Raw genomic sequence first — 27,245 nt, 5'->3', positions numbered from 1 at the left:
CCCTCACAGGGAGTTAAAGCCTCGAATCTGTTGGACAAGAGCAAGGCCTGCATCTCCTCCAGCCCTACCTCCTGGATTCCCCTACTTGCCTCACTCATAGCCACACCATCCTGTGCTTGACTGCAATCTACATTAGTTAATCTATTAGGTGTGGCTATCTCCTGGTACACAGAGTCCAGGTAACTCTCCCCCTCCCTGATGTGTCGCAGTGTCTGAAGCTCGGACTGCAGCTCATCAATATGAAGCTGGAGTTCCTCGAGCAACAAATACTTGCTGCAAATGTAGTCGCCGTGTCCCTCAATGGGGTCTACCGGTTCCCTCATCTCGCAGCAGTAACACATCACCTGCTCCATGCTATATAGTTAATTTAATGTACTAGTATTAGTTATGCAAGAACCCTTTGCCCCAATACAGCTAACTATCACACTATTTAACAATACTTTTAAAGTTATAAGTGTAAAAGGAAGCAGGACTACTTACCAATACTTACCAAGCAACTAGGCTTCCGCCGAAGCCCGTTGAGCCAAAGCCCTTAAGCCTCCACTCTACTCCCGGCTCACTCCACTGCCCGCAACAATGAAACAGTCATTGTAATTCTATCGTTCCAGTCCTGTTAATATTCGGTTGGCAAGTTACATGGAACTAATTAATAATTAAATGAGGACAAACTGTAGGCTAACACAGGAAGAATCTGAAGGGACTTGATCATTGTGAGGGGAAAATGAGTTGCAGGACTACAGGGAATCAAAATCAGGTTTATCATCACTGAATCATTGGGTGGGGATGCGTCTCTGTCAAAGGAGGTGTACAGCACTCCTTTAATAATTATTGGACTATGAAATAGTTACTGCACATGTAGAGTATTATGTCAGTTTTGGTCACCTCATTATAGGAAGGGTGGGGAAGATTTAGAGAGGGTGGAAAGGAGATTTACCAGGTGTTGCTTGAATGAGAAAGCTTACTTTATGAAGATAGGTTGAGTGAACTATGGCTTTTCTCTTTGGAGCAAAGGAGGATGAGAGGTGACAGAAGTGTACAAGATGACAAAAAACATAGATTGAGCAGATAGCCAATTGCAGACTTTATCACAAAGCAGAAATGGCTAATGCAAAGGTCATAACTTTAAGGTGTTTAGATTCACGAGGTTAATTCCTGGGATGTCCGGACTGTCTTACGCAGAGAGGTTAGAGAGACTGGGCTTGTACACACTGGAATTAAGGAGATTGAGAGGGGATCTGATTGCAACTTATAAGATTATTAAGGGATTGGACAAGATAGAGGCAGGAAATATGTTCCAGATGCTGGGAGAGTCCAGTACCAGAGGGCATGGTTTGAGAATAAGGGGTAGGTCATTTAGGACAGAGTTAAGGAAAAACTTCTTCTTCCAGAGAGTTGTGGGGGTCTGGAATGCACTGCCTCGGAAGGCAGTGGAGGCCAATTCTCTGGATGCTTTCAAGAAGGAGCTAGATAGGTATCTTATGGATAGGGGAATCAAGGGATATGGGGACAAGGCAGGAACCGGGTATTGATAGTAGATGATCAGCCATGATCTCAGAATGGCGGTGCAGGCTCGAAGGGCTAAATAGTCTACTTCTGCACCTATTGTCTATTGAAAGTGGAGGGGGAATGGTTACTTGAGGTTATTGTAGGTGGGGTGGTAGTGGGGACAAGCTCCTATTACCTATTAAATGCTCCCAGTGGCATGCGCCTAAAATAGCCTGTGACAACCAAGCCCACCTCCTAACCATTACAATATTGTTAGTGACTGCAGCAAAGGATGCAGCAGAACTACAAAAAAAGTCAGAGTGTGAAATGCACAAAATGTCCCTGAATAGCGCAAAAAGCCAAAGATGTTATCGATGTGGCAAATCCTCCCGTGATGCAAATGACAGTTGGTTTAAAGAAAAGGTCTGCAGAAAATGTTGGAGACAAGGTCACATAGAGAGAGTGTGCAAGGCAGACTGAAAGCACAACTGAGTGAAGAGACTCAAACACAAAACTAAGCAAATGCATAGAGTTACCGAATGTAAAACAGAATCAGACAACACAGAGTCTGACAAAGGTGAACTGTCATGCCTAGAACTGCATAGTATAACTGAAGCAGATCACAAAATCATTTGGATCACAATAGGTGTGTCCGGTGTAAAACTGAAAATGGAGCTGGATACAGGGTCAGCTTTGTCCATAATTCCAGAGACTGACGACAACAGACCGTTTTCTAAGATACCATTAGAGAAGACCTCAGTGATGCTAAAGACTTACACAGGTGAAAAGGTGTCTCCCAAAGGCAAACTGGGAGTAAATGTGATGTATGGAGGCCAAACACAGCAGTTAGAGCTTTATATATTAAAAAAATGGAGGGCAAGCGCTTTATGGATGTGGATGGTTGAAAAAAATTCAACTAGACTGGCACTCATTCAAAGCTCTCAGTGTGACAACAACAGGCAACTGCAGCCCAAATTGTAGCACTAACCAGAGACTGGCACAGCTGCTTAATGTTAATGAGAAGGTGGTTGAGAAGGGTATTGGTAAACAATTTCCTTTTTGTGTATCGGAACTCTGTTCATGCAATGACAAATCAAACACCTGCAATGCTGTTCATGAGCAGGAATCAGATCTTGCATCAACCTCCTGAAACCAGATCCACAGAGGGAAATTCAGAATAAACAGTTCAGCCAGTTGCCAAGTGAAGGAGCAAGCAGCTTTGAGATTGGACAGGAAATCCTAGCGTATGACTACCAAGAAGACAGTAGGATAGATACAAGAACTGGACCATTGATGTACACAGTGGATATTGGAGATCGGACATGGACAGATACTGGATGTTCAACAGAAGGGCACACCTGAGTCGACTGCATCCAAAGAGATGGACACATTACCATCACCGGATTTACTTCTTAGTGACACTGGAAACTGAGAATGTTGTCTTAGACAAGCCACCGACCAAACCTGATGCCACTTCACAGGTCCAGAGGCGTAATCAGAATGTTATCATTGACAATACACTTGCCAAACCTGATGCCTCTGCTTACATCTAGAGGCATAATGAGAACGTTATCATTGACAATACACTTGCCAAACCTGATGCCACTGCTTATGTCTAGAGGCATAATGAGAACGTTATCATTGACAAGACACCTGACAAACCTGATGCCACTGCTTATGTCTAGAGGCATAATGAGAACGTTATCATTGACAAGACACCTGACAAACCTGATGCCACTTCACAGGTCCAGAAGCGCTATTCTGAAAGAAACAGAACACTACCCAAAAGACTGAATCTTTAGAACTGTGAAGTTAATTATGGACTGTTCTTGTGAAAGTATGGGTTTATGAAAGGGAAATTGAATGTTCTGTTCATATACATTATATGTTGTATTAGTCTAAAGGGGGAGGAAGTGTAATGTATGGATCTATTTATTTTAGAACAGTGACCCCTCCCCCCTTAGCACTACATATTGATCTGTTGTCTGCGTTGGATATTAATCTGTCTTCACATGTGTACTGACCTGTTGTCTGCACATGTGCATTGTTATTTCTTTCTCTCTCTCTTGCTGCAATATGAATACACCAGTTAAAGCCATCTCCCACATGCGTGCTTTTATCTAATTGATATGTGGTTGTGCACAGACACAACAATTATCATGCTCTCCCAGCAAGTTCCCAATGATTCTGTCAAGCACATGTACCACCACGTGTGAATTTACTCGAGTGCTGTGAGAATTCCCAAACCTCACCAAAGTCACATTCTCCACGACAGTCACAAAACATGGAGTTCAACACCATGTTTCTACAACTGGCCCGCCAGTACACGCTTATGCCCGTAGACTGGACCCAGAAAAGCTGGCAACTGCGAAGGCTGAGTTTGCCAACAAGAAAAGGCTGCTTTGAGGGCTTCCCTGGTGGATGAGTGTTAACATGATCATCTCCCGCAGGTCCTGCTGTGGCTCCGAACAACTTCCAAAGAGGACCTGCAATCATCCATGGCTGAGTTGGTATACGGGCAGCCATTATGAGTGATTTCAACCCAAATGCCACATCTGCCTGTTGACCTTTCAGCATGGTTCCATCCTCCTCAGTAAATTCAATTCCTTTGCACCTATTCCCACCTCCCATCAAGGCGTATTGCACTCTTGGGTTCCTATTGACCTATATTCTGCCTCATTGGTTTTCATCCACCATGATGCACACCAACATCCCCTTAGGTCCCTTCAGATGGCCCTTTCTGCATTTTGGAATGCAGAGAAAATACTTCTATCATAGATAAGAGGTAAACCTGAACATATTTTGAAAGATCACCCACCAGTATTTAGAGGATCCTGCTACCATTATGGCATGACCATGCGCATGTTAACACGTCGCTGGATGAGCCAGAGGAACCTGCAGCTATTCCAGCCATGGAGCAATGGCTCAGGACAGGCTTTCAATGCCAGTTTTAGTGATATAATTGGTGGAAACGTACAATATTCACAAACCTGATATTGAGTTGGGGTTCAGTTTAAGAGTTTGGTCTGACGTGATGTAATTATGTGAAGTTCTGTTATCACGCTTTTGTGTTCAGTGTTTGGAGTACAATAAATCAGTTGTTGCTGTTTTTCTTAAACATAAAATGCCTCACACTGTTTTATTTGCAAAGACATACTGTACAAACCCTTTACCAACGATGTTGGAATTGAACTCTGAACTCTGACACCCTGCATCATGTTACCGCTATGGTACTGTGGCGCCCCTATGAAGTTCTACAGCACAGAAACAAACCCTTTTGTACAATTCACCTGCCCAAGTCCATTCATATACATGCATTTCACCCATATCCCTTTACCTTTCCAGTCTCAGCACCTGTCTAAATGCCTTTCAAACGCTGAAATTGTTCCTGAATTTACCACTTCCTGCAGCAACTTGTTCCACAAACCCACAACCCACTGTGTGGAAAAAGTTACCTGTCAGGTCCTCTTCTAAATTACCACCCACCCCCTCACCTTAAGTCTACGCCATCGGAGAATCTTAGACCCTCCCTCCTTGGGGAAATACAGACTGTAAGTTGTGAGGAGGACAACCAGAGGCTAAAATATAACATAACAAAGCTTGAGAATGGGTAAAGATCTAGCAAAAGAAATATAATGTAGCAATATAAGTTTAAAAATTATGTAAATGAGAGATTGAACATCTCTGTAGTCAGGAATCTGGATACATGAAATGTTATTATCAATAACTGCAGGAAGTGTGGAAACTTTATAGAATGTCATCATTTATGCCCAAGGGGAATGAAATATAAAGATCAGGAGATGAAATTTCAATTATATTTTCTAGGTCATCACTTGGGGTGTGAGGGTGTGAGGAATGGACACTGCCTGTTTGTGACATCCATGGGATTAGTCATTGTCCACCAGCTACTGCAGAGTCTTGGCAACCCCAGATCTTCGCCCAATGACATCACACACACACACACACACACACACACACACATACGCAGACAGATAGACACACGTGCACACACACACACACACACGCATACGCAGACAGACAGACACACATGCACACACACACACACACACACACACACACACACACACACACACACACACACAGATACACACAGACACGCACACACACACACACACATGCACACACAGAAAAAGCACACACACACAAACATGCATACAGACACACACAGGCATGCATACACACACACGCACACAAGAACACACAGACACATACGCACACACACATGCATGCACACAGACACACCCAGACAGACAGACACACACACACACACACACACACACACAGAAACACACAAACAAACACACACACGGACAGACAGTTAGACAGACACACACACACACACACACACAGACATGCATACACAGACAGACAGACACACAGATACACACAAACACACACACTGACAGACAGACACACACACATAGACATACATACATAGACAGACACACACACACACACACACACACACACACACACACACACACACACACACACACACACACACACAGACATGCATACACAGACAGACAGACACACAGATACACACAAACACACACACTGACAGACAGACACACACATATAGACATACATACATAGACAGACAGACAGACACACACACACACACACACACACACACACACACACACACACACACACACACACACACACACACACACACACACACACACACACACACACACACACACAATCTGTGCACACATCCATTTCCTCAACAGGAACCCTTCATAACTTCTGCATCTTGAATCTCGTTTTTCGTTAAATTACTCCACCCGGGTTCACTAGCTCAGTCCCTCTACCACACTCAATCTCCTGATTCTTTTGATTCCTTCATCAAAGTCCTGATAAAGAGTCTCAGCCCAAAGCATCCAATGTTTATTTTCTTCCATAGATGCGGCCTGATCTGCTGAGTTCCTCCAGCATTTTGTGTGTGTTGTTCTAGATTTTCAGCGTCTCTAGAGAAAAGCTGGTTAAAGTTTAGGGCCAGGGATCCTTCCACGGATAAGTTCATTTTTCTACAAGGCCAAAGCTATCCCAACTTCGAAATATGGATTGGATCTCCGCTCCACAGCATCCACGCCTTACTTTTTACACACCAGACAACGGCAGTGGTAAGAGCGACACAAGAAAATAACGGAGATATTTGCACCTCCCCAATCGCTGCTCTTCCTTTCGTCTGTCAACTGACGGAAACTCGCCACGGAAATGAAACACGTCCGCTACAGTAACTAAACACAACTCTCTCAGTAAGGCACAACGTAGCCATGGAGGCCACAGTGAAGGAAGGTCTGATTTACATGCAGCAGAATAAATTTAGGAAGGTATCTAATTTTTTTAATTTATTACTCATCCTGCGCTGGATAAAAATCATGTAATTTTCGGTAGGGACCTCGACCCCGAGCTCACTAGCAGACGGTGGTATGTTTTATGGATGTTTTCCTACTTCAACTTGAATTCGTCCTTTTTAAAAACCGACATCAGGGTTGCGAATCAACAGGCTGAAATTGTTTTGTTTAAATTGAAATGATAAAGCTGATGTATCAGTTTATAAACGTCTTCACTGTGGATGGAGATGCGTATAGTATTTTTTTTTGTGTACGCGAACAGTGCGGATATATAGACGTTTCTTTTAAATGATTCAGTTAGGTGCTTGAGAAAACCAGTAAACAAAGCTTTGCCGAAATCATCCAGATGAAATTGAAGCGTAGAAATAAATTTTGTATCTGTAACTCCACAAGTGAAGCGTTCTTACCCAATAATATACCTATCATTTTTGGTTCGCACTATTTCCCAATGGTTGACAGTGAGAATTGTAGTCTACTGACATTATGCACTACTGATGCAGTTTAAATATCTATTTGCATCTTGCAATATATGATGGAATTTATTTATTTCTCCCCCCAGAAATGGAAGAGAGTTTGGCTTTTCCTCTACTCTCAAAGTAACCAGTCTGTAGCTCGCCTGGAGTACTTTGAGTTCAAAGAGGGCTCATTTTTATCTGAAAAGCACATTACTAGAAGGATGGACCGAAAGTTAATCCGAATGAGTGACTGTGTAAGAATATCTGAGGCACCAGAACACACTTCAAAGGATTCAAGCGCCTTTTCGGTGGAGACTACCTCAAAACTGTATACGTTTCTAACAGGAAAGTCGGACTGCGCTGAATGGATGCAGAAACTCTCTGAGATTGCATTTCAGGCAAGTATAACAATGTAATAATTGCATCACTTCTGTGAGGCCCTTTAATTAGCCTAGGCCTCTTTGGGAGCTTCCATGGGTCAGTTTAACAGAGCTGTTAACAGCAGGGCCTAGGGATGTTTGCCATCACATTCTCTACATCCATATCATATATACAAGGATATAGTTGCTGTATGATGTCACAGCAGGGTAGCGGTTAACGCGACACTATTACAGCTCAGGAAGTTAGAGTCTGGAGTTCAGTCCTGGCATCCTCTGTAAGTGTTCCGTACGTCCTCCCCTGTGGAATGCATGGATTTCCTCCGGGTGCTCTGGTTTCCTCCCACAATTTAATGATTACTGGTTAGTATATTAATTGGTCATTGTAAACTGCCAGTGATTGGGCTGGGCAGCATGGATCAACGGGCCAGTAGGGCTTGTTCCATGCTGCATCTCCGTATAAATAAATAGTTATTGGGCAGATAACGATTATTAAATAATTGGATTTATTAAACAATCTTATCTCATCGTGGAAGTTCAGACTCAATTTAAAGAACGTCACAAAGTATGTGCCAGTGTACACTGAAGAAGGATTTGGTTTTGTATTGTATCAGCAACCTTGTTTACAGGCCTTGGTTGTACTGTAGGCCTCCCAACCAGGGAAGCTCGAGGAACAGATATATCAGCAGATAATGGCAAACAGGATTTGCCCTGATAATAACCACGAAAGCTGTCAGAGGCCAAACGTAATTAAAAAGCTCAGATGGGGACAGGAGGTGTTATCAGAGGGGTATGATTTATTTTCTTCTCCCCAATGTTGACTGTTGGGTGGCGGGGTGTTAATACATCTCTACCCAATGAAGTGTAAGACACTTCTTCCCTCCACTAGCCTGCAGTCACCCTTGGGGAAGGTGTAGCACCTGTTTAGCCCCTGATCAGGGTCACATGAAGCCATGGGAGCAGGTGGTGGATGGTCGTATGAGCAGCTGGTGCATATCACAAGTCCTGGTTATGTAACCACTGACACCAGGCAGACAATCTCTGAAGAGTAAACACAAAGTACACTGCAGATGCTGTGGTCAAATCAACACGTACAAACAAACTGGAGGAACTCAGCAGGTCTCTGAATAGTATTGCCCAGAAGAAGGCAATGACAAACCACTTTTGTGGAAAAATCATGGTCATGAGGCTATGATTGCCAATATCATATGACATAGCACATAATGATGATGTCATGCAACGTGGCACATAATGATGATGATGATTAATGTTGACTGGGATTCCCTTAGCACTAGGGGCTTAGATGGGGCAGAATTTGTTAGGTGCATTCATGAGGGTTTCTTGAAATAATATTTAGATAGTCCTATTAGGGATGGGGCTTAGATTGGTAATTTGAAAACAAGATTGTCTTGGTCATAGAAGACAGTGGATAGTAGCAGAGGTGTGTCTTAGTTGACTGGATGTGTGAGACCAGAACTGTTCCATGAGGATTAGTTTTGTGACCACTATTTGATATAGAAATGATATACACAAAAATGGGTAGTCTGATTATAAGTGTGCAGATCACAGAAAAATTGGTGGAATTGTGGAAGATGTTAAAAGATAACTGTAAGATACAGGTCAGTTGGTAGGTAAGGTTTAATCCAGGTGGATACCTTGTGGAATTCATTGCCACAAACGACTGTGGAGGCCGAGTCATTAGATATATTTAAAGCAGAGGTTAATAAGTTAACTCCACAATGGACGGTCCCAAGCCCAGCTGTAAAAGGAGGAGGGTTGGGCATGGGGCTAGCAACCTCATCCTGTAAAAACCCAGAGCTACAGAAACTCCAAAGACTTCATCCTTGGGAGAAGAAGGACAAGATGGACTACACCTGGGATGAGCTGAAAGAGTGGCCCAGGACAGAGTCCTCTGGTGAGCTCCTGTTGGTGGCTATGCGCTAGGTGGGGTGATGGGCTTAAACAAGTAAGTTGATAAATTCTTTAGTATTCAGGGCATCAAAGGCAGGAGAATGGGGTTGAAAGGGACAATAAACCTGTCATGATGAAATGGCATGGCAGACTGAACGGGTTGAATGGCTTGTGGTCTAATGATCTTATATGGACCGCGTGCGGTCAGGGCATACAGAACATGTGTAATCAGTTTAGATTGACATTGTGATCAACACAGGCGCTGTGGAACATTGGGTCTGTTCCAGTGCTGTTCTGTTCTATATTCTGTGTATTATAATGTCAAGTTTCAGAGCTTGGACCACAAATAAAGTTTGTGCTGTCTGGAAGAAAGTTCCATGCTGTTTCAAGGCAGAAGCAAACTCATTACACAGTCACTGTGGAGCAGAGAGAGATTCCACCCATAAAACTTCTGAGGATTGCATGCTGTTTAATTGACCATTAAGGATTCATTGCTTGATTTAGACATTCAGTAATTGCCAGATCTGATAAATGGGTATCAGCCTAAAACATTAACTCTGCTTCTTTCTCCACATGTATCACCTCACCTGCCACTTCCTTTCTGCATTTCCCTTTTTTTATTTCTCTCGTCCATTCTTCATTTGCTGTGTAATTGAGTTTTTGATTTGGATGTCATTTATTTGAGGAAAAAATACTATCATATTACATCTTACTAATTCAATTGTTAAGGATAATACAATAGCAGGTTTTAATTTAGCTTTGGAATTGAACATGTAAATCCCAAACGATGGCATGCATTGCTAACTGTGACAGTTATTAACTAATTAAACTAATGAATAGGCAGGCGACCGATGACTGCAATAACATTTCAGCAATGTTGTAAGGAACATCCTGGAGAACTGGGCATCTCAAAACTCATTGGTTGAGGCTGATGGATTGTAACTTGCAGCCGTTATCTTGACTAACCACAAAAAGCACCATTTTTTCAGCATCTGTTTTCTAGAACATAAGAAGAGGGTAAGATTAGTGTGAATGTGTAGTTAATGTGTGGAGCAGGCTGGTAAGCAGGAGGCCCTGCTTCTGTGTAGTATATCTCCATGACCCTATGAAATCATCAGGCAATCCTGAACTAGCTACAGGTAACCAATTGAACTCAGGGCTGCTTATTTAATGATGTGAAATACATAGAGTGATAGGGTATAGTGTAGCACCACAGCACGGAGACAGGTCCTCTTTGTCCAGCTCTCCATGCTGGCCTGGTCTTCTGTCTAGTCCCATTTATCTTCACCCCAATCACAGTCCTTCATACTTCCCTCATCCTAGTACTGTACCTATCTAAATTTCTCTTAAATGTTAAAATTGAACCCACATCTGTCATTTCCATGGGCAGCTCATTATATACTCGCACCACCCTCTGAATGAAGAAGTTCCCTCCACCTTAAATATTTCATTTTCACCTTGAAACTATGAACTCCAGTTCAGCAAGCTGAGGGGAAAATGCTTAATTGCATTCACCCTATCTATACTGCTTTGTCTGTTCATTATGTGCTGTGTCATCGGATGTGGGCGATCATGGTCTTTCCATGACCAGAATCAGGTTTATTATCACCGACATGTGACATGAAATTCATTAACTTAGCGCAGCAGTTCAATGCAATACATGATACAGAAGAAGATGAAGGAGAAAATAATAATATTACATAAATAAGTAAACCTTATTCAGTATGCTTGCATTACAGACTGATCATATTATTCTTCTTAGGCACTGGTATAATTGTTGCCTTTTTGAAGCAAGTGGGAACTTCCATCCATAGCAGTAAGAGGTTGAAAATGTCCTTGAATACTCCCGCCAATTGGTTGGCACAGGTTTTCAGAGCCTTACCAGGCACTCCATCGAGACCTTTAAAGGCAGCCTAACATTGGCCTCTGAGACGGAGATCACAGGGTCATCAGGTGCAGCAGGGATCTTCACAGATGTAGTTATATTCTCCCTTTCAAAGCATGCATAGAAGGCGTTGAGTTCATCTGGTAGTGAAGCATCACTGCCATTCATGCTATTGGGTTTCGCTTTGTAGGAGATAATGTCTTGCAAGCCCTGCCAGAGTTGTCATGCATCCGATGTCACCTCCAACCTCATTTGAAATTGTCTCTTGGACAACCATGATTGTTCTTGCCAAATTCTTCAACTTAGGTGTTGCCATTGCCTTTTTCTGGGCAGTGTCTTTACAAGACAGGTGATCCCAGCCATTATCAATACTGTTCAGAGATTGTCTGCCTGGTGTCATTGGTTCTGTAACCAGGGCATGATATGAACCAACTGTTCGTACAACCATCCACACCTACTCCCATGGCTTCTCATGACCCTGATCTGAGGGAGGGGGTGGGGGGTGCTAAACAGTCATGGCACCTTGTCCAGTGGTGACCTGCAAGTGAATGGAGGCAAGGAGTGCCTTACTATATCTCCGCCCTGCCACCCACTATATCCCTTACATGGGCAAACATCTGTTTTGCCAGAGCAATAACTTTAAGTGCAATGGTGTCACAGAGCAGGGAAACTCGCTTTTGGCCCAAGAGGTCCATGCTGAGCAAGTTGCCCATGGCCCGTTTACCCACGTTTGGCCAATATCTGTTAAATCTTTCCTGGCCTTTCCTTAGTGGGGTTTGGATTCTGAGATGAGGGACTGTCAATAAACTGAGATGCCTGGACAGTGCTTAACTGCATTGTGCAAGTCACCAGGCAGACTTCGATCATCAACCATGTTTGGCAACTCATCTATGAGAAGAAAAACTCTGATCTCAAACCTTTATTGCCTTGCTACGGGGAAGGCTTTGGGAGTAAACCCCAAGGAAAAATCTGGAAACGGAGTCCCTAAGGCTGATTGATTTCAATGAAATCAATGTTGAAGACTGATTGTCTTTAGGAGACAGTGACCATAATATGACTGAATTCACACTGTAGTTTGAGGGGGAGAAACTAAAAATCAGATTTATCAATATTACAGTGGAGCAAAGGGAATTACAAGGGCACGAGAGAGGAACTGGTCAAAGTTAATTGAAAGGGGACACTAGCAGGGATGATGGCAGAATAGCAAATTTCTGGGAGCAATTTGATACGTTCCCAAGTAGTAGTATTCTAATGGAAGGATGAGGAAGCCATGACTGACAAGTTGCTATTACTAAAGAGAAGGTGCTTGGGAAGCTGAAAAATCTGAAAGTAGACAAGTCACCTGAACTAGATGGGCTGCACTTCAGGGTTCTGAAAGAGTTAGCAGAAGAGATTGTGGGGCATTAGTTATGATCTTTCAAGAATCACTAGATTCTGGAATAGCCCTGGAGGAATGAAAAACTACAAATGTCATTCCACTCATTAAGGGAAAGAAGCAGAAGAAAGGACATTGATTTCAACACTGACTGGCAACTCCTGACGCCACTGGTGCCCAGCTGTATCATCTCTAACTTCCCTTTGTATTCAACAGCTGTGAGGAGAGGGGTAGCCTGCTACATGGGCAACAGCTTGCTCTCCATACCGTACTGCCCTGGTATTGACTGAACATAGACAGCCAGGACACAATATCAACGCACAACCCTGACCAAGTCAGCCTCCTGTCTGTATTGGTGGAGAGTGGCAGTGACTCAAGGTGGGATGGGGGTGCGAAATAGATATATCGCTGCAGAAACTAAACTTAGAGCCCACAGAATCACCCTTGGTCCTCTGTGCATGCAAGAAAAGTAATCTGACTCAGATGAATGGCCTTTTTTGGCCAACCTTACCTCTTTTCCTGCATCAAGTCTAACACCAGGTTGAGCCATCAGGAAAAATCTGTAGCTTCACTCTCAGTTGCTGGACAATAAGTTTGAGAGTTCCACATCTGTGCCCACATGAGAAAAGTTTCAAAACTCACTGGCACTTTCATGGGAAATTCTGGCAGTTCCGTGCTGAATCGCTGGGGTTCCTCCAAAGATTTCATACCATTATGTTTTTGTACGTGAAATGATCACAGCCTTATTTTGAAGATTTCATTTTGTTTATTCATATACTTCATATGAGGTAAACCATTATGTTGTTTCACTGCAGTCGATGGAAAGGTACAACTGACCTGTAGAAAGTTTTATTATTATAATCCTTAGGACTTGCTGCCACTCAGCTAAATCTTGCTGCATTAAAAGTAATTTCCTGATCACTGAGGGTGCAACATTCACACTTAGAAGGTTAATTTGTGACCTTGAATCGCAAAAAATAAAAATAACGTGATCTTTGTATTGCTTTGCCAGGTACATGCCACTGCATGAACCTCCACAAAAAACTTTCTTTAGTGAAATGTGTTTTTCTCGGTTTCTTTTCTATCTTTTCTTTTATACTGAAAATATTAAGATGACTTTACAGTTCCTGACTGAAAGTAAAATACATGGATTATCAGTGACACACAGACAGTGGTTTCCAGTGTGTTCATTTTAATAATCAGTTACTCACCTGAAAATTTCCATCATTGCTTGGCATCAGCCCTCTTAACTGATGCTTTGAAATTACTGCTTAGTATACAGTAATGGTATTGGAGGGAGTCCGTACAGGACCAATTTATCCTGACATAAGCATTTAACACTGTATTTGAAAGGTTAAGAATATATACGAGGGGTGATTGATAAGTTCATGGCCTAAGGTAGAAAGAGTCAATTTTAGAAAACCTAGCACATTTATTTTTCAACATAGTCCCCTCCTACATTTACACACTTAGTCCAGCGGTCATGGAGCAGACGGATCTTGGACCTCCAGAAAGTGTCCACAGCACGGGTGATTGATAAGTTCCTGGCCTAAGATAGAAGGAGATGAGTTATTCAGCTCTCATTACATTCACATGCAGTTCAACTCTTTGAGTGATTATGCAGAAAGTTTGAAGTTAGTAACTCATCTCCTTCTACCTTGGGCCACGAACTTATCAATCACCCCTGCTGCGGACACTTTCTGGAGGTCCAAGATCCGTATGCTCCACGACCACTGGACTAAGTGTGTAAATGTAGGAGGGGACTATGTTGAAAAATAAATGTGCTAGGTTTTCTAAAATTGACTCCTTCTACCTTAGGCCATGAACTTACCAATCACCCCCTTAGATATTTAAGTTGATGGAGATGAAGATTCATATGATTTCTTATTATTTGCTTATTTATTTAGATATAGGGTGAAGGGATGGAGATGTGTTTCTAACAAAGGAGGTAGAAGGTGCTCCTCTCCGCTGGCCTGCAGGTCACCCTTGGTCAGTGTGAAGCACCTGCTTAGCCCCAATTGGACTCACACGAAGCCATGGGAGCAGGTGATGGATGGTCATTTGAGTAGCTGGTGTGTCTCACAAGTCCTGATTATGTGGACATTGACATCAGGTTGACAATCTCTGAAGAGTATTGAAAATGGCTGGGCTCATCCATCTTATAAAGACACTGCCCAGAAGAAGGCAATGGCAAACCACTTCAGTCGAAAAATTTGCCAAGAACGATCATGGTCATGGAAAGGCCCTGATCACCAATGTCACACGACATGGCACATAATGAACGATTGATTTAGAGATACAGTGTGGAAGAGGCCCTTCTTGCTGTTTGAACTGTAGTGGCCAACAACCCATTGATTTAACCTTGGCCTCATCACAGGACAATTTACAATGACTAATTAACCTACTACCCGGTTCATCTTTGGACCGAGGGAGGAAACGACAGCATCCAGACAAAGCCCACACATTCCACGGGGAGGACATACAGACTCCTTGTATGTGACATTAGAATTGAACTTCAGACTCCGACACTCTGAGCTGTAAATAGCATTGCGCTAACCACTATACTATCATGGCACCTGTCAATTCATTTCCAATATTTAGAGTTTTTGTTTATGGAGAAATGAAATTCGCAATTTAGTATTTTAGACTGATTGATTATGAATAAATCCTTTCTGAATTTTACTTATTTTAATCTTCTTGACAGTATGACGACTAATTGAATAACTTTAGAAATTTGTTTTCATGCAGCCTTCTCAAGAGGATTCAAACCGAGTAGCAATGAGAATGAAAGAGAATGAACTCTATAGTTCACATGAAGCAGGTACAGCATTGTTTTATTTTTTCATAGTTATAGGTTTATTTAAGAATGATCCAAGGGTTTTGATGAGCTAAATTGTACTTGTAATCCTTTGAGGGCTTTCAGTTTCAATTCTTCTTTCCTTTCTTCTTAAGCCCATTACCCCCACTGGGGCATGGCCATCGACAGCAGCTTACCAGAGTCCTCTGTCCTGGGCTGATAGAAGGTTGATCAACCCGTGGCTTCTGCTTTCACCACATAACTTCATAAATCTTATATGCAAAGATCCTTCCTCTCCCAGGGATGAGGTCTATGGAACTTATGTGGTGTTTCTGTAGTTGTGTTTTTTAATGGGATGGGGTTGCTAGCTCCTTGCCCAGCCCTCCTTTCGCAGCTGGGCTGTGGTCTGTCCATGCAAGTTTCAGTGAGGGTAGTGCCGTTGGATGTCAAGAGCACAGTTAGCTTTCTGTTACTGTTGTTGTTTCATTAAAGTGGACTAAACATCACATTTTGTAACTGAAATATCCAAATCACTTTATTGCCAGTGTATGAAACATACCAGAATTGATCGTGGTTCAGTGCCAAACATAACACACAGGACAATACCATAACAGAGAACACAACAGCAACCAACAACTTACAAGACAATAGTGCAAATGACCATTAGCAATCAACAATTAGCAGAACACTCACATGCACAAGCCTAAATAATTAAACTTAAATAAATGTGGACATATGAACAGACTCAGTAATTATCAACAGAACAAGGAGACTTGATCACATATTGAGCATGTCAGAAAAAAAGCAGCATAGTCAGACTCTCTTCAGGTGTAAACAAATCACTCTATCATAGTGACTTACTTAAGGGCAGGGCCTAATAACATAAAGAATTAATCATTTTAGGCTCATACGGATGAGGAGAATAAGTAGGAAAAAAACAGCTTCAGATTTAGCCAGGTTCTGTAAACGTTAACCTTTAAAGACAGGAAGATGCTGCAAATGTGGAACCGATTGCAATGGTAATGGAGAGGTATCACGCACAAAACATGTTACTCTAAATATGTGTACGGGGGAAGGCAGAGGCTTCTCAGTCGTCAGTAAGACGCAAAGGAAGCTCTTGCTCAATAGTAACCAGTTACCATACAAAAAGAGGAGGTGCAAGGGTGAAAGGGACTCAGTTTTGATCAGTGATAGTTGGTTTTTATCTTAAATTAACTGTGTTATCATGTATTTTACTGTGAGATTGGGATAAAGAATGTTTCGTTTGGCAAAGTTAACTTTAAAAATGTATGGTCATTGAAAATATGTTCTTAGCTACAGTCATGCCTTGGGAATCCTTTTTGTTAAATACACTGGCTTCACTTGCAAACAAGGCTTATTTCTGAATCACTAAACATTATGGTTTTGTGTCTGGTCGGTGAAAGATAGATCAATCAGTTGATGCAGATTCCAAATGTACACTGCATGATCGTTATGACTATGCATTTAATTTTTAGAAAGTTGTTTTGTACTTAGTGCTGCAAAATAAATGTGGTGTTAGCAATTAGTGTAGAGTTTGCTAAGTTTTGCCGCACAAGTTGTTAGGCTGGTAAAGAAGGCATACACAGAGTTGGCCTTCGTTAGTCAGGGGATTGAGTTCAAGAGCCAAGAGGTAACTTTGCAGCTCTATAAAGCTTTGGTTAGACAACACTGGGAATATTGTGCTCAGTTCTGGTCGCCCCATTACAGGAAGGATGTGGAAGAGGGTGCAGAGGAGATTTACCAGGATGCTAACTGGATTAGAGAGTATGTCTTATGAGGATAGGTTGAGTGAACTAGAGTTATTAGGGTTAGTCTTTGGAGTGAAGGAGGAAGAGAGGTGACTTGATAGAGGTGTACAAGATGAGGAGGCATAGATCAAGACTTTTTTCCCAGGGCAGAAATGGCTAGTATGAGTGGGCATAATCTAAAGGAAATTATAAGGGAGATGTTGGAGGCAGACTTTTAACACAGAGAATTGTAGGTGTGTGGAATGCACTGTCAGGGCTGGTGGTAGAAGCAGACACATTAGGGACATTTAAGAGTCTCTTAGATAGACACATGGATTTAAAGAAATGGGGAGCTATGTGGAAGGGAAGGGTTAGATTGATGGTGGAGTGGGTTAAAAGGTTGGCACAGCGTTTTGGGCTGGAAGACCTGAACGGTGCTGCCTGTTTTATGTTCTGTATTCTGAGTTTTGGCAACAGAAATAATTTAATCTTTCATTATATTGTGAAAGATAGGATTAAGTAGAGATGAAGTCATTTGAATTATCTACTATTTAAATGATGGGTGGAGAGAAGAAGTGCAACAAATTATTTATATTACTATTAATTTATTATTTATTTAAGACAGGATGCACAGACAGGTTAACAAAGTGCTGGCCATATTATAGTCATTGTTGTAAATGATATATACAGTTTATATACAGAATGTTGTATATGTTGAACACACCTTATCGGAAAGTCCAAAATCCATAAACCTCCGAAAGCCATCATTTTCTGTGTACTGACCAGACATCACAAATGGAAAATTCCACAAGTTGCTGGGAAGGTTCCCCAGGTGATGCAAAGGTCACTGTACTCCACATAGAGTTCTGAGGAAGTGTCCTCTCACATGTAATGAAAAATAATGGAATACTGCATAAAGCGATAAATGAAGGTCTTGAACCTGTATTGAAAGAGTGGATTCATCGGTGTTGGAGTGAACATTTGCCGCTTAATGGTATACTGATCATGAAACAAGCAAAGATCTATAACAACAAATTGAAAATAGAAGGTAATTGTAAATATTCAGCAGGCTGGTTGCAGAAATTTAAGAAAAAGCATGGCATTACATTTTAAAAGATTTTTTGTGATAAATCATCTGCTGACACAAAACAGCAGAGAAATACATTAATGCCAAGATCATCATTGATGGAAATTTAACACGCTGAACAGATGCATCAGTGCATAAGTCTGAAAATGTGTAATAAAAAGGCTGCTTAGCGGTAACACGTAAATTCAGAGTCGTGAACGAAGCCGGTGCCAACAGCCACTTACTGTGCACCTGGGTGGCTGAGGTATTGATAGCTTACCTTTCTGATGGTTCAATGTAAACACTGCTTCATGCACAAAACTATTCAAAACATTATATAAAACCACCTTCGTGGTATATGTATAAGCTGTATATGTAAAGTAAATGGATTTTGTGTTTATACTTGGATCCCATCCCCGAGGTATCATAAATCCCAGAAAGTCTGAAATCTGAAACACTTCTGGGCCCAAGCGTTTTGGGTAAGGGGTGCTCAACCTGTACTATGATTCTAAATCACCACAGCCTATAAGTTTATTACCATCCTCATATGGAAACTAGTTCTTCCAGAAAGTTAGAGTTTGATTAAGTGATCTTCTCGGCATTCAGATGATTAATGTTTGTTTCTGTTTCTCATGACCAATATTACTGTAATGTGCCAAGTGAAGCTATCAAATGTTGCAATAATAGCTTAAAGAAATGAATAGAAAAGAATCATGTAATATTTTATTCAGGTGCAGTTATCTTACGTATTCAAATTCCTGCATATATTTTAATGATAGTTAATTTGCATACTTGTTGCTGGAGGAGGTCTTTCAGAACTCGCCAGTGGGCTTTGAGTAATTTAAAGAACAGGTTTGGGGGCATTCATTTCATTTTATTTGTTTTGAGATACATCACGGAAGAGGGTCTTCCAGCCCTTCAAGCTGCACTGCTCCGCAACCCCTGATTTAACCCTCGTCTAATCATGGGACAAGTTACAACGACCAACTAGCCCACTAACCAGTAACTTTTATCTTTCCCAATGTGGGAGGAAACACACACATTCCACAAGGAAGATGTACAGACTCCTTACAGTTGATGTCAGAATTGAACTCCAAATTCCTGAACTACTTGCATTTTGCCTTAGTTGCAGATTTCCTTTATCTTATAATTGTGGGATTCATCAGCTGTTGTTGGGGACTGAGAGAATCTCTTTGGAAAGGCTTTGGTTCATCAGGGAGAGTAAGAATGGGTATGCAAAAGGAATATCCTGTCTGACAAAGAGAGATAGCTAATATTTCAGGGTGCAGACTCTTCACCAGATCTGATGAAAGGTCTTGGACTTGAAACGTTAACTGTTTCTTTTCCTTCCGGTGCTGCCTGACTTTTTGAGTGTTCTAGCATTGTCTAAATTTGATATTGGATGATTGTGATGTACTTTCCTGCTTTTAGACCATAAGATATAGGAGCAGAAGTAGGCCATTCAGCCCATTGAGTCTGTTCCATCATTCAATCATGGGCTGATCCAATTCTTCCAGTCATCCCCACTCCCCTGCTTTCACCCCATACCCTTTGATGCCCTGGCTAATCAAAAACCTATGTATCTCTGCCTTAAGTACACCCAATGACAGCCTCCACAGCCACTCGTGGCAACAAATTCCACAGATTTATCATCCTCTGACAAAAGTAGTTTCTCTGCATCTCAGTTCTAAAAGGACGAACTTCAATCCTGAAGTCATGCTCTCTTGTCCCGGACTCCCCTACCATGGGAAATAACTTTGCCATATCTAACCTGTTCAGGCCTTTTAACATTCGGAATGTTTCTATGAGATCCCCCCTCATTCTCCTGAACTCCAGCCCAAGAGCTGCCAGACATTCCTCAGACAGTTACTGGAATCATTCTCGTGAATCTGCTTTGAACCCTCTCCAATGACAGTATATCCTTTCTAAAATAAGGAGCCCAAAGCTGCACTCAGTTTAGTCCTGTTCCCTTTCTCAAAAGATAGTAAATGCCCTCTAATATGAGATATGTAGTCTTAATCAAATTTGTTAATTGGCAAGTGAAGTTAAAAATATGTTCAGAATAGAATTATTGAGGGTGAAAGATGTACATTCAACTTTTTTTATGGCTTGTATAATCTAAAGGATTAAGTCTTTGGCATTTTGTTCAGTAATTTAGATTTTGATGTAAGCTAATATGAAAAGAAAGACAATGTTTCAATAGGCAAATTGTAAATTATACAGATTGAGATATAGCAGAAGAGATCGAACAGCAGATTTTGTGTATTTACAGAGTGTAAGACTGCCTGAGAAGAACACATGTAGAAGATATCTCTGTTATGTACATCATTTATAAAAAATATTCTCCCCCCCGGAAGTTTTCATGTTTTATTGTTTTATAACATTGAATCACAGTGGATTTAATTTGACTTTTTTAACACTGATCAACAGAAAAAGACTATTTTGTGTCAAAGTGAAAACAGATCTCTTTAAAGTGATCTAAACTAATTCCAAATATAAAACACAAAATAATTGATTGCTTTAGTATTCAACTCCCTTATATATGACACACCAAATCATTACCGGTGCAGCCAATTGGTTTTATGTCACATAATGAGTTAAATGGAGATCTTTTTTTGGACACCCGTGTGCAGTCAAGGTGTTTCAATTGATTGTAGTGAAAATACACATGTATCTGGAAGGCCCAACTGCTGGTGAGTCAGTATCCTGACAAAAACTACACCGAGATGACAAAAGAACTCCAAGCAACTCTGCAAACAGGTGATTGAAAAGCGCAAGTCACGAGATGGATACAAGAAAGTGTCCAAGTCACTGAATATCCCTTGGAGCACAGTTAAACCAATCACTAAGAAATGACAAGACTATGCCTCAGCTGTAAATCTACCTAGAGCCAGCTGTCCTCAAAAACTGAGTGACCCTGCAAGAAGGGAGGCCACCAAGAAACCATGACATCTCTGGAGGAATTACAAGCTTCAGTGGCTGAGATGGGAGAGACTGCAGATGCAACAACTGTTGCCCTGGTACATCACCAGTCGCAGCTTTATGGGACAGTGGCAAAGAGAAAGCCTCTGTTGAAAGAACTCACATGAAATCTCTGCTAGAGTTTGCCAAAAGGCATGTGGAAGACGATGCTGAGGATGTTCTACGACTCTGTGGTGGCCAGTGCTATCATGTTTGCTGTTGTGTGCTGGGGCAGCAGGCTGAGGGTAGCAGACACCAACAGAATCAACAAACTCATTCATAAGGCCAATGATGTTGTGGGGGTGGAACTGGACTCTCTGACGGTGGTGTCTGAAAAGAGGATGCTGTCCAAGTTGCATGCCATCTTGGACAATGACTCCCATCCACTCCATAATGTACTGGTTAGGCACAGGAGTACATTCAGCCAGAGACTCATTCCACCGAGATGCAACACTGAGCGTCATAGGAAGTCATTCCTGCCTTTGGCCATCAAACTTTACAACCCCTCCTTGGAGTGTCAGACACCCTGAGCCAATAGGCTGGTCCTGGACTAATTTCCACTTGTCATAATTTACTTATTATTATTATTTAATTATTTATGGTTTTATATTGCCATATCTCTACACTATTCTTGGTTGGTGCGACTGTAACGAAACCCAATTTCCCTCGGGATCAATAAAGTATGTCTGTCTATCTGTCTGTCTGAAGTCAGCTGAAAGAAATTTCTATGGTCCAATGAAACCAAAATTGAGCTTTTTGGCCATCAGACTAAATGCTATGTTTGACGTAAACCAAACACTGTACATCATCAAAATCATACCATCCATAATGTGAAGCACGGTGGTGGCTGCATCATGCTGTGGGGATACTTCACTGCAGCAGTTCCTGGAAGGCTTGTGAAGGTAGAGGGTAAAATGAATGCAGCAACATCCTGGAAGAAAACTGATGCAGTCTGAAACAGAACTGTGACTTGGGAGACGATTATTTTTAGCAAGACAATGATTCCAAGCATAAAGCTAAAGCTACACAGGAATGGCTTAAAAACAATGTCCTGGAGTGGCCAAGTCAGAGTCCAGACCTCAATCCAATTGACAATTTGTGGCTGTTCACTCACGATCCCCATGCAATCTGACAGAGCCTGAGCAGTTTTGTAAAGAATGGGGAAAATTTGCAGTGTCCAGATATGCAAAGCTGATAGAGACCCATCCATAGACTCAAGACTGTAAAATTGATGCCAAAGGTGCAACTATTAAAGATTGATTTGAAGGGGATGAATACTTATCCAATCAATTATTTTGTGTTTTATATCTGTAATTAATTTAGATCACTTTGTAGAGATCTCTCTCCACTTTGACATGAAGGAGTCTTTTTCTGTTGATCAGTGTCAAAAGAACCAAATTAAATCCATTGAGATTCAATGTTGTAAAACAATAAAACATGAAAACTTCCAAGGAAGGGTGAATACTTCTTATAGGCACTGTATCTCTCTGAGCTGGAGTGAGAGTAGATGACATCGAAACAAACAAAAAAGAAGAGGGCAAAAGCCTGTTGAGAGGTGGAAAGATGAAGGTATATGATATTAGGATGACAGTACCTTTATTGACACATCATTGACACCAACCTATTCACTACCAGGGATATATACACAGAAAAGTGCTAGAAAAGGACCAGTAATGTCATGAAGGATCCCAGACTCCCTGCTCATGGACACTTTTTTCCAGTCCTATCAAGAAGGAAGCTACATCTGGACCACTAGACTGAAAAAACAGTAAGGCTAATCAACACTTCCACCCACTAACTCCACTACTGCTTTATTATTTCCTGTCAGTCCCCTTAATGTACAGCCTAGTGTCACTTTATGGACATAAAATCAATCTATGCCAAGAAAATCATTTCACTTGATTTCACGTGGATATTCAAAGAACTGAAATATTTGACAATGAATTCTAAAAACCTAATGTTCTGTCACTTAAGACAATCAGACTGTTAACTATATCATTTTAAGAAGTTGACCTCCAAAAGGTATCAAAATAGCAAAAAGCTAGAAGCATTGAAATTGATGTCTAACAAGCTAAATTTAGTGATTTATTTAGAGATACATTTCAGCCCTTTGAATCGTGCCACCCAGAAACACACTGATTTAACCCTAGCATAATCACAAGATAATTAAAAGAAGGCCAATTAACCTACTAACCAGCTCGATTTTGGACTGTGGGAGGAAATTGGAGCACCCAGAGTAAACCCACACATTCACCGGGATGAAGTACAAACTTACAGATGACGTTGGAATTGAATTCTGATTTCTAACGCCCAAGCTGTAATAGGGCCCTATTCTTTATGCTACCGTGGCATCCTACATTAAAATAATAAGAAACAGATAATTTCATGAACAAACTACCCCTTAAGCTAATAACTCTATTACTTTAAAGCAGGTTGTGCAAGAATGCTTTCTGAAATAACTTATGCAGAATGTCTTCAAGTCCAAGGTCTGGCACTAACATCAGATAATATAAAGGAGACAAGTGTTTGCTAACCTTTGGGAGTACGTGAGATTAGATTTGGTGAACATTTCATATCTCTCCCAACTTTATATTACGTTAACTTCAATGCAAATCATGCAGAGTGTAAACTGATCCAGTCATAATCAATTATCACTGGTTAGTTACGTTAAAATAACCCTGGTGTACTTTTGAAGAGACCTCATTTATTCACTCACTTGTATATTGAAGTGAAGATTAATGTTAGATTTTTAAGAGCAGTTTGACAATAATTTTGTGTAATATGAGAATTTGCTTCACTTTGAAAAAATGAAGTTCTTAAGGTGCAAAGCTTGCTTTTAAGCCTTGAGGGATTCACATGGACTAAGAAACCACTATTTTCCATTTTACACCCTTCACCTCATTAGTGGAATTTCAGTCACAGATCTCATCTCTGTGATTCACTAGATGTTCATCTCTAGATCTCGGTGTTTCACTAGAAGAAATGCTGGTCAGCACACTAAATCTCTTATTTATTTACAGCATGTAAATCATCTACAAAATCAGCATTTTATTGCCTAAACCTATATCCAAGCATACAAATTAGGCATGAGAGTAGGCCACTGACATCTTAAGCCTACCTTACCATTAAACGAGATCTTGACTGATTTAATTATAATGTCAACTCCATGTACCCACTTACACTTATCACATTTCCTCCACTGCATAGTGTAAATTTATCAATCTTCCTTAAAAACCTAAACTTTGAGAATGAGAGTTCCGAGTTCCAGTGACTCAGATTTTCAGAGAGAAAATAACTTTGCTTCACTTCCATCTTAAGTGGGCCTGGTTCTAGATTCTTTCTTCACATCCACTCTGCCTTATTCTCCCTTGAGAGGATGGTGGTGGCCTGCCTTCTTCAACTACTGCAATCCTTCTGATGAGGTACTCTCATTATGATGGACAGCGGGGTGGACAAAAGGAGGTGTAAAGCGCTCCTTCACACTGCTAGCCTGCAGGTCACCCTTGGGCAAGGTTTAGCATCTGCTTAGCCCCCCTGATCAGGGTCATATGAAGCCACGGGAGCAGGTGGTGGATGGTCGTACGAGCAGTCGGTGCATATCATAAGTCCTGGCTATGTGAACACAGACAGCAGGTAGACAATCTCTGAAGAGTATTGATAATGTCTGGGGTCACCAGTCTTGTAAAGACACTGCCCAGAAGAAGGCAATGGCAAACCACTTCTGTCGAAGAATTTGCTAAGAACGATCATGGTCATGGAAAGGCCCTGACCACCCACGTCATACAACACATTACAAACAAACGCTCATTATGCTGCTGAACAGGTTTTAGATCCAGTGACAAGGAAAAGTGATGATGAATTTTGAATTCATAATGGTATGACTTAGAAGATAAAGTACAGATGGTAGTGCTACCCTCATCCTTCAGTTGATGGACTTTGCAGCTTTAGGAATTGTTGTGTGGAAAATTCCTCCATGTTTTTTCAATAATGGTGACAAAGGGCTGTATATAGAATTGACATTGAAAAGAGTTTAGGAACATACTTTGTCTTAAAGTTACAGATGTAGTTGTGGACAAATCATTGGTAAATATACTAATGATGAGTTTTCTTTTAATAGCCAGCAACCTCCAATGAAGTATAAAATATTTTAAGAATATCAAGCCTAAATGATAATTGAAAGAGCAAAAACTGCAGTTTCCTCAAATGAGGATAGGATTGTGGTTAAATTCACAAGTTAACATTTTTGCCCAATCGTTCATGGTTCAATGTTCACTGGAAACTGGTATGTAGCATTATAATTTTTAGCATTATAATAATAACACACACACACACACACACACACACACACACACACACACACACACACACACACACACACACACACACACACACACACACACACACACACACACACACACACACACACACACACACACACACACACACACACACACACACACACACACACACCCCCCCCCCCCCCCCTCCCTCCCGCAATGGCCTACGCTAGAAGGAGCTGAGTTATTAACTTCAAACTTCCTGCATAATCACTCAAAGAATTGAACTGCATGTGCGTGTAACGAGAGCTGTGTAACTCATCTCCTCCTACCTTAGGCCACAAATTTATCAATCACCCATCTGTGGACACTTTCTGGAGGTCCAAGATCCATATGCTCCACGACCACTGGACTAAGTGTGAAAATGTAGGAGGGGACTATGTTGCAAAATAAATGTGCTAGGTTTTCTAAAATTGACTCCTTCTACCTCAGACCATGAACTTATCAATCACCACTTGAATATAATCTATTGTTTATGCAGTGTTTTTAAAGTTATTGTTATGGATTTCTTTGACATTCAGTGAGTATGTAAGTAGGAAAGCAGTTTAGAAAACTTGGTTGTTGACAGCAATATTCTGACCACACGAATCGCTGTCAGAGAAGAGACAGTTTAGTTTGTATGCATAAAGACAAATTGAAACTATTTTCCACAGATAGCAAAACCGAGGTTTTAGATTTTTTTATTGCATGCCTTCAGTGAATGACGTTTTTAGTTGTGTATCATCCTAAGTGACAGGTGCAATGTTATTTCCTGACAGATAACAAATTTACATGGCATAATTTCTCAGACATGATGCATCCTCTTTTGAATCTCCTCTTTGCTTAAGGTTTTGTTTACAACCATTTCAGTAGCTATTTTTCTCCAATTATTTTGTATTTTCTGCATCCTGTAACGTGTGTGTTTATGCGGTGTGTGAATCTGCAGAGGTCGGTTGTCGTGTGTTTTTTTGTTTCTCTGAAAGTGAGTTGAATACTAGTTTAAAATACTGTCTGCATCATTGAAAAAGATCATAAAATCCACATTCATGCTTGAATTTGCCTACCTACTTTTTTGAATATTATTTTTACTAAGTGTAATTTTTATTACCTTTCCTTCTCTTTCAAGAGCCAATTTTGAAATTTTCCTATTTTAACGTTATATCACTTTAAGATTTACTTTTTGCAGTTCTTTTTTTCTTCCGCAAGACTGCATTGTGACCTTTGATTCTCACTGTGATGCAGAAGTATTCAATTACGTGGAATATCACCAAATGTATGCAAATCAAAGATTTATATCACCCTTTAATTTAAGAGTTGGAATGTTATTTTATTGGTTGGAAGTAGAAATGTATCATATGTCTCCCGATGTAACACTGCCAAAAAGCTCAAATCAATTTCTAGTGCAAAGGATTTCATTTCAACCAGAATAGTGGCAGAGAGGAATCTGACTGAGACCTCATTTCAGTGCAGCCTGCTGGATGGGAT

The 27,245-nt window shown here is 41.0% G+C and overlaps 1 protein-coding gene across 1 annotated transcript in view; it reads left to right on the top strand.

Annotated features, from left to right (window-relative positions):
- The first annotated feature begins 6,731 nt into the window (after positions 1–6,731).
- The window catches only part of LOC140715104 (uncharacterized), a 35,743-nt gene continuing 15,229 nt past the window's right edge, over positions 6,732–27,245 (top strand). Inside the window, exons 1-3 of the mRNA XM_073026837.1 lie at positions 6,732–6,845; positions 7,429–7,722; positions 15,621–15,693. Coding sequence (XP_072882938.1) covers positions 6,789–6,845; positions 7,429–7,722; positions 15,621–15,693 — 424 coding nt within the window. The 5' untranslated portion in view covers positions 6,732–6,788. The remainder of the gene's footprint in view (positions 6,846–7,428; positions 7,723–15,620; positions 15,694–27,245) is intronic.

The sequence above is a fragment of the Hemitrygon akajei genome, chromosome 23 (genome assembly GCF_048418815.1).
Source record: "Hemitrygon akajei chromosome 23, sHemAka1.3, whole genome shotgun sequence".
Classification (NCBI taxonomy): domain Eukaryota; kingdom Metazoa; phylum Chordata; class Chondrichthyes; order Myliobatiformes; family Dasyatidae; genus Hemitrygon; species Hemitrygon akajei.
Note: the sequence above shows the minus strand (reverse complement) of the source record. Positions and strands in the feature narration are given on the sequence as shown.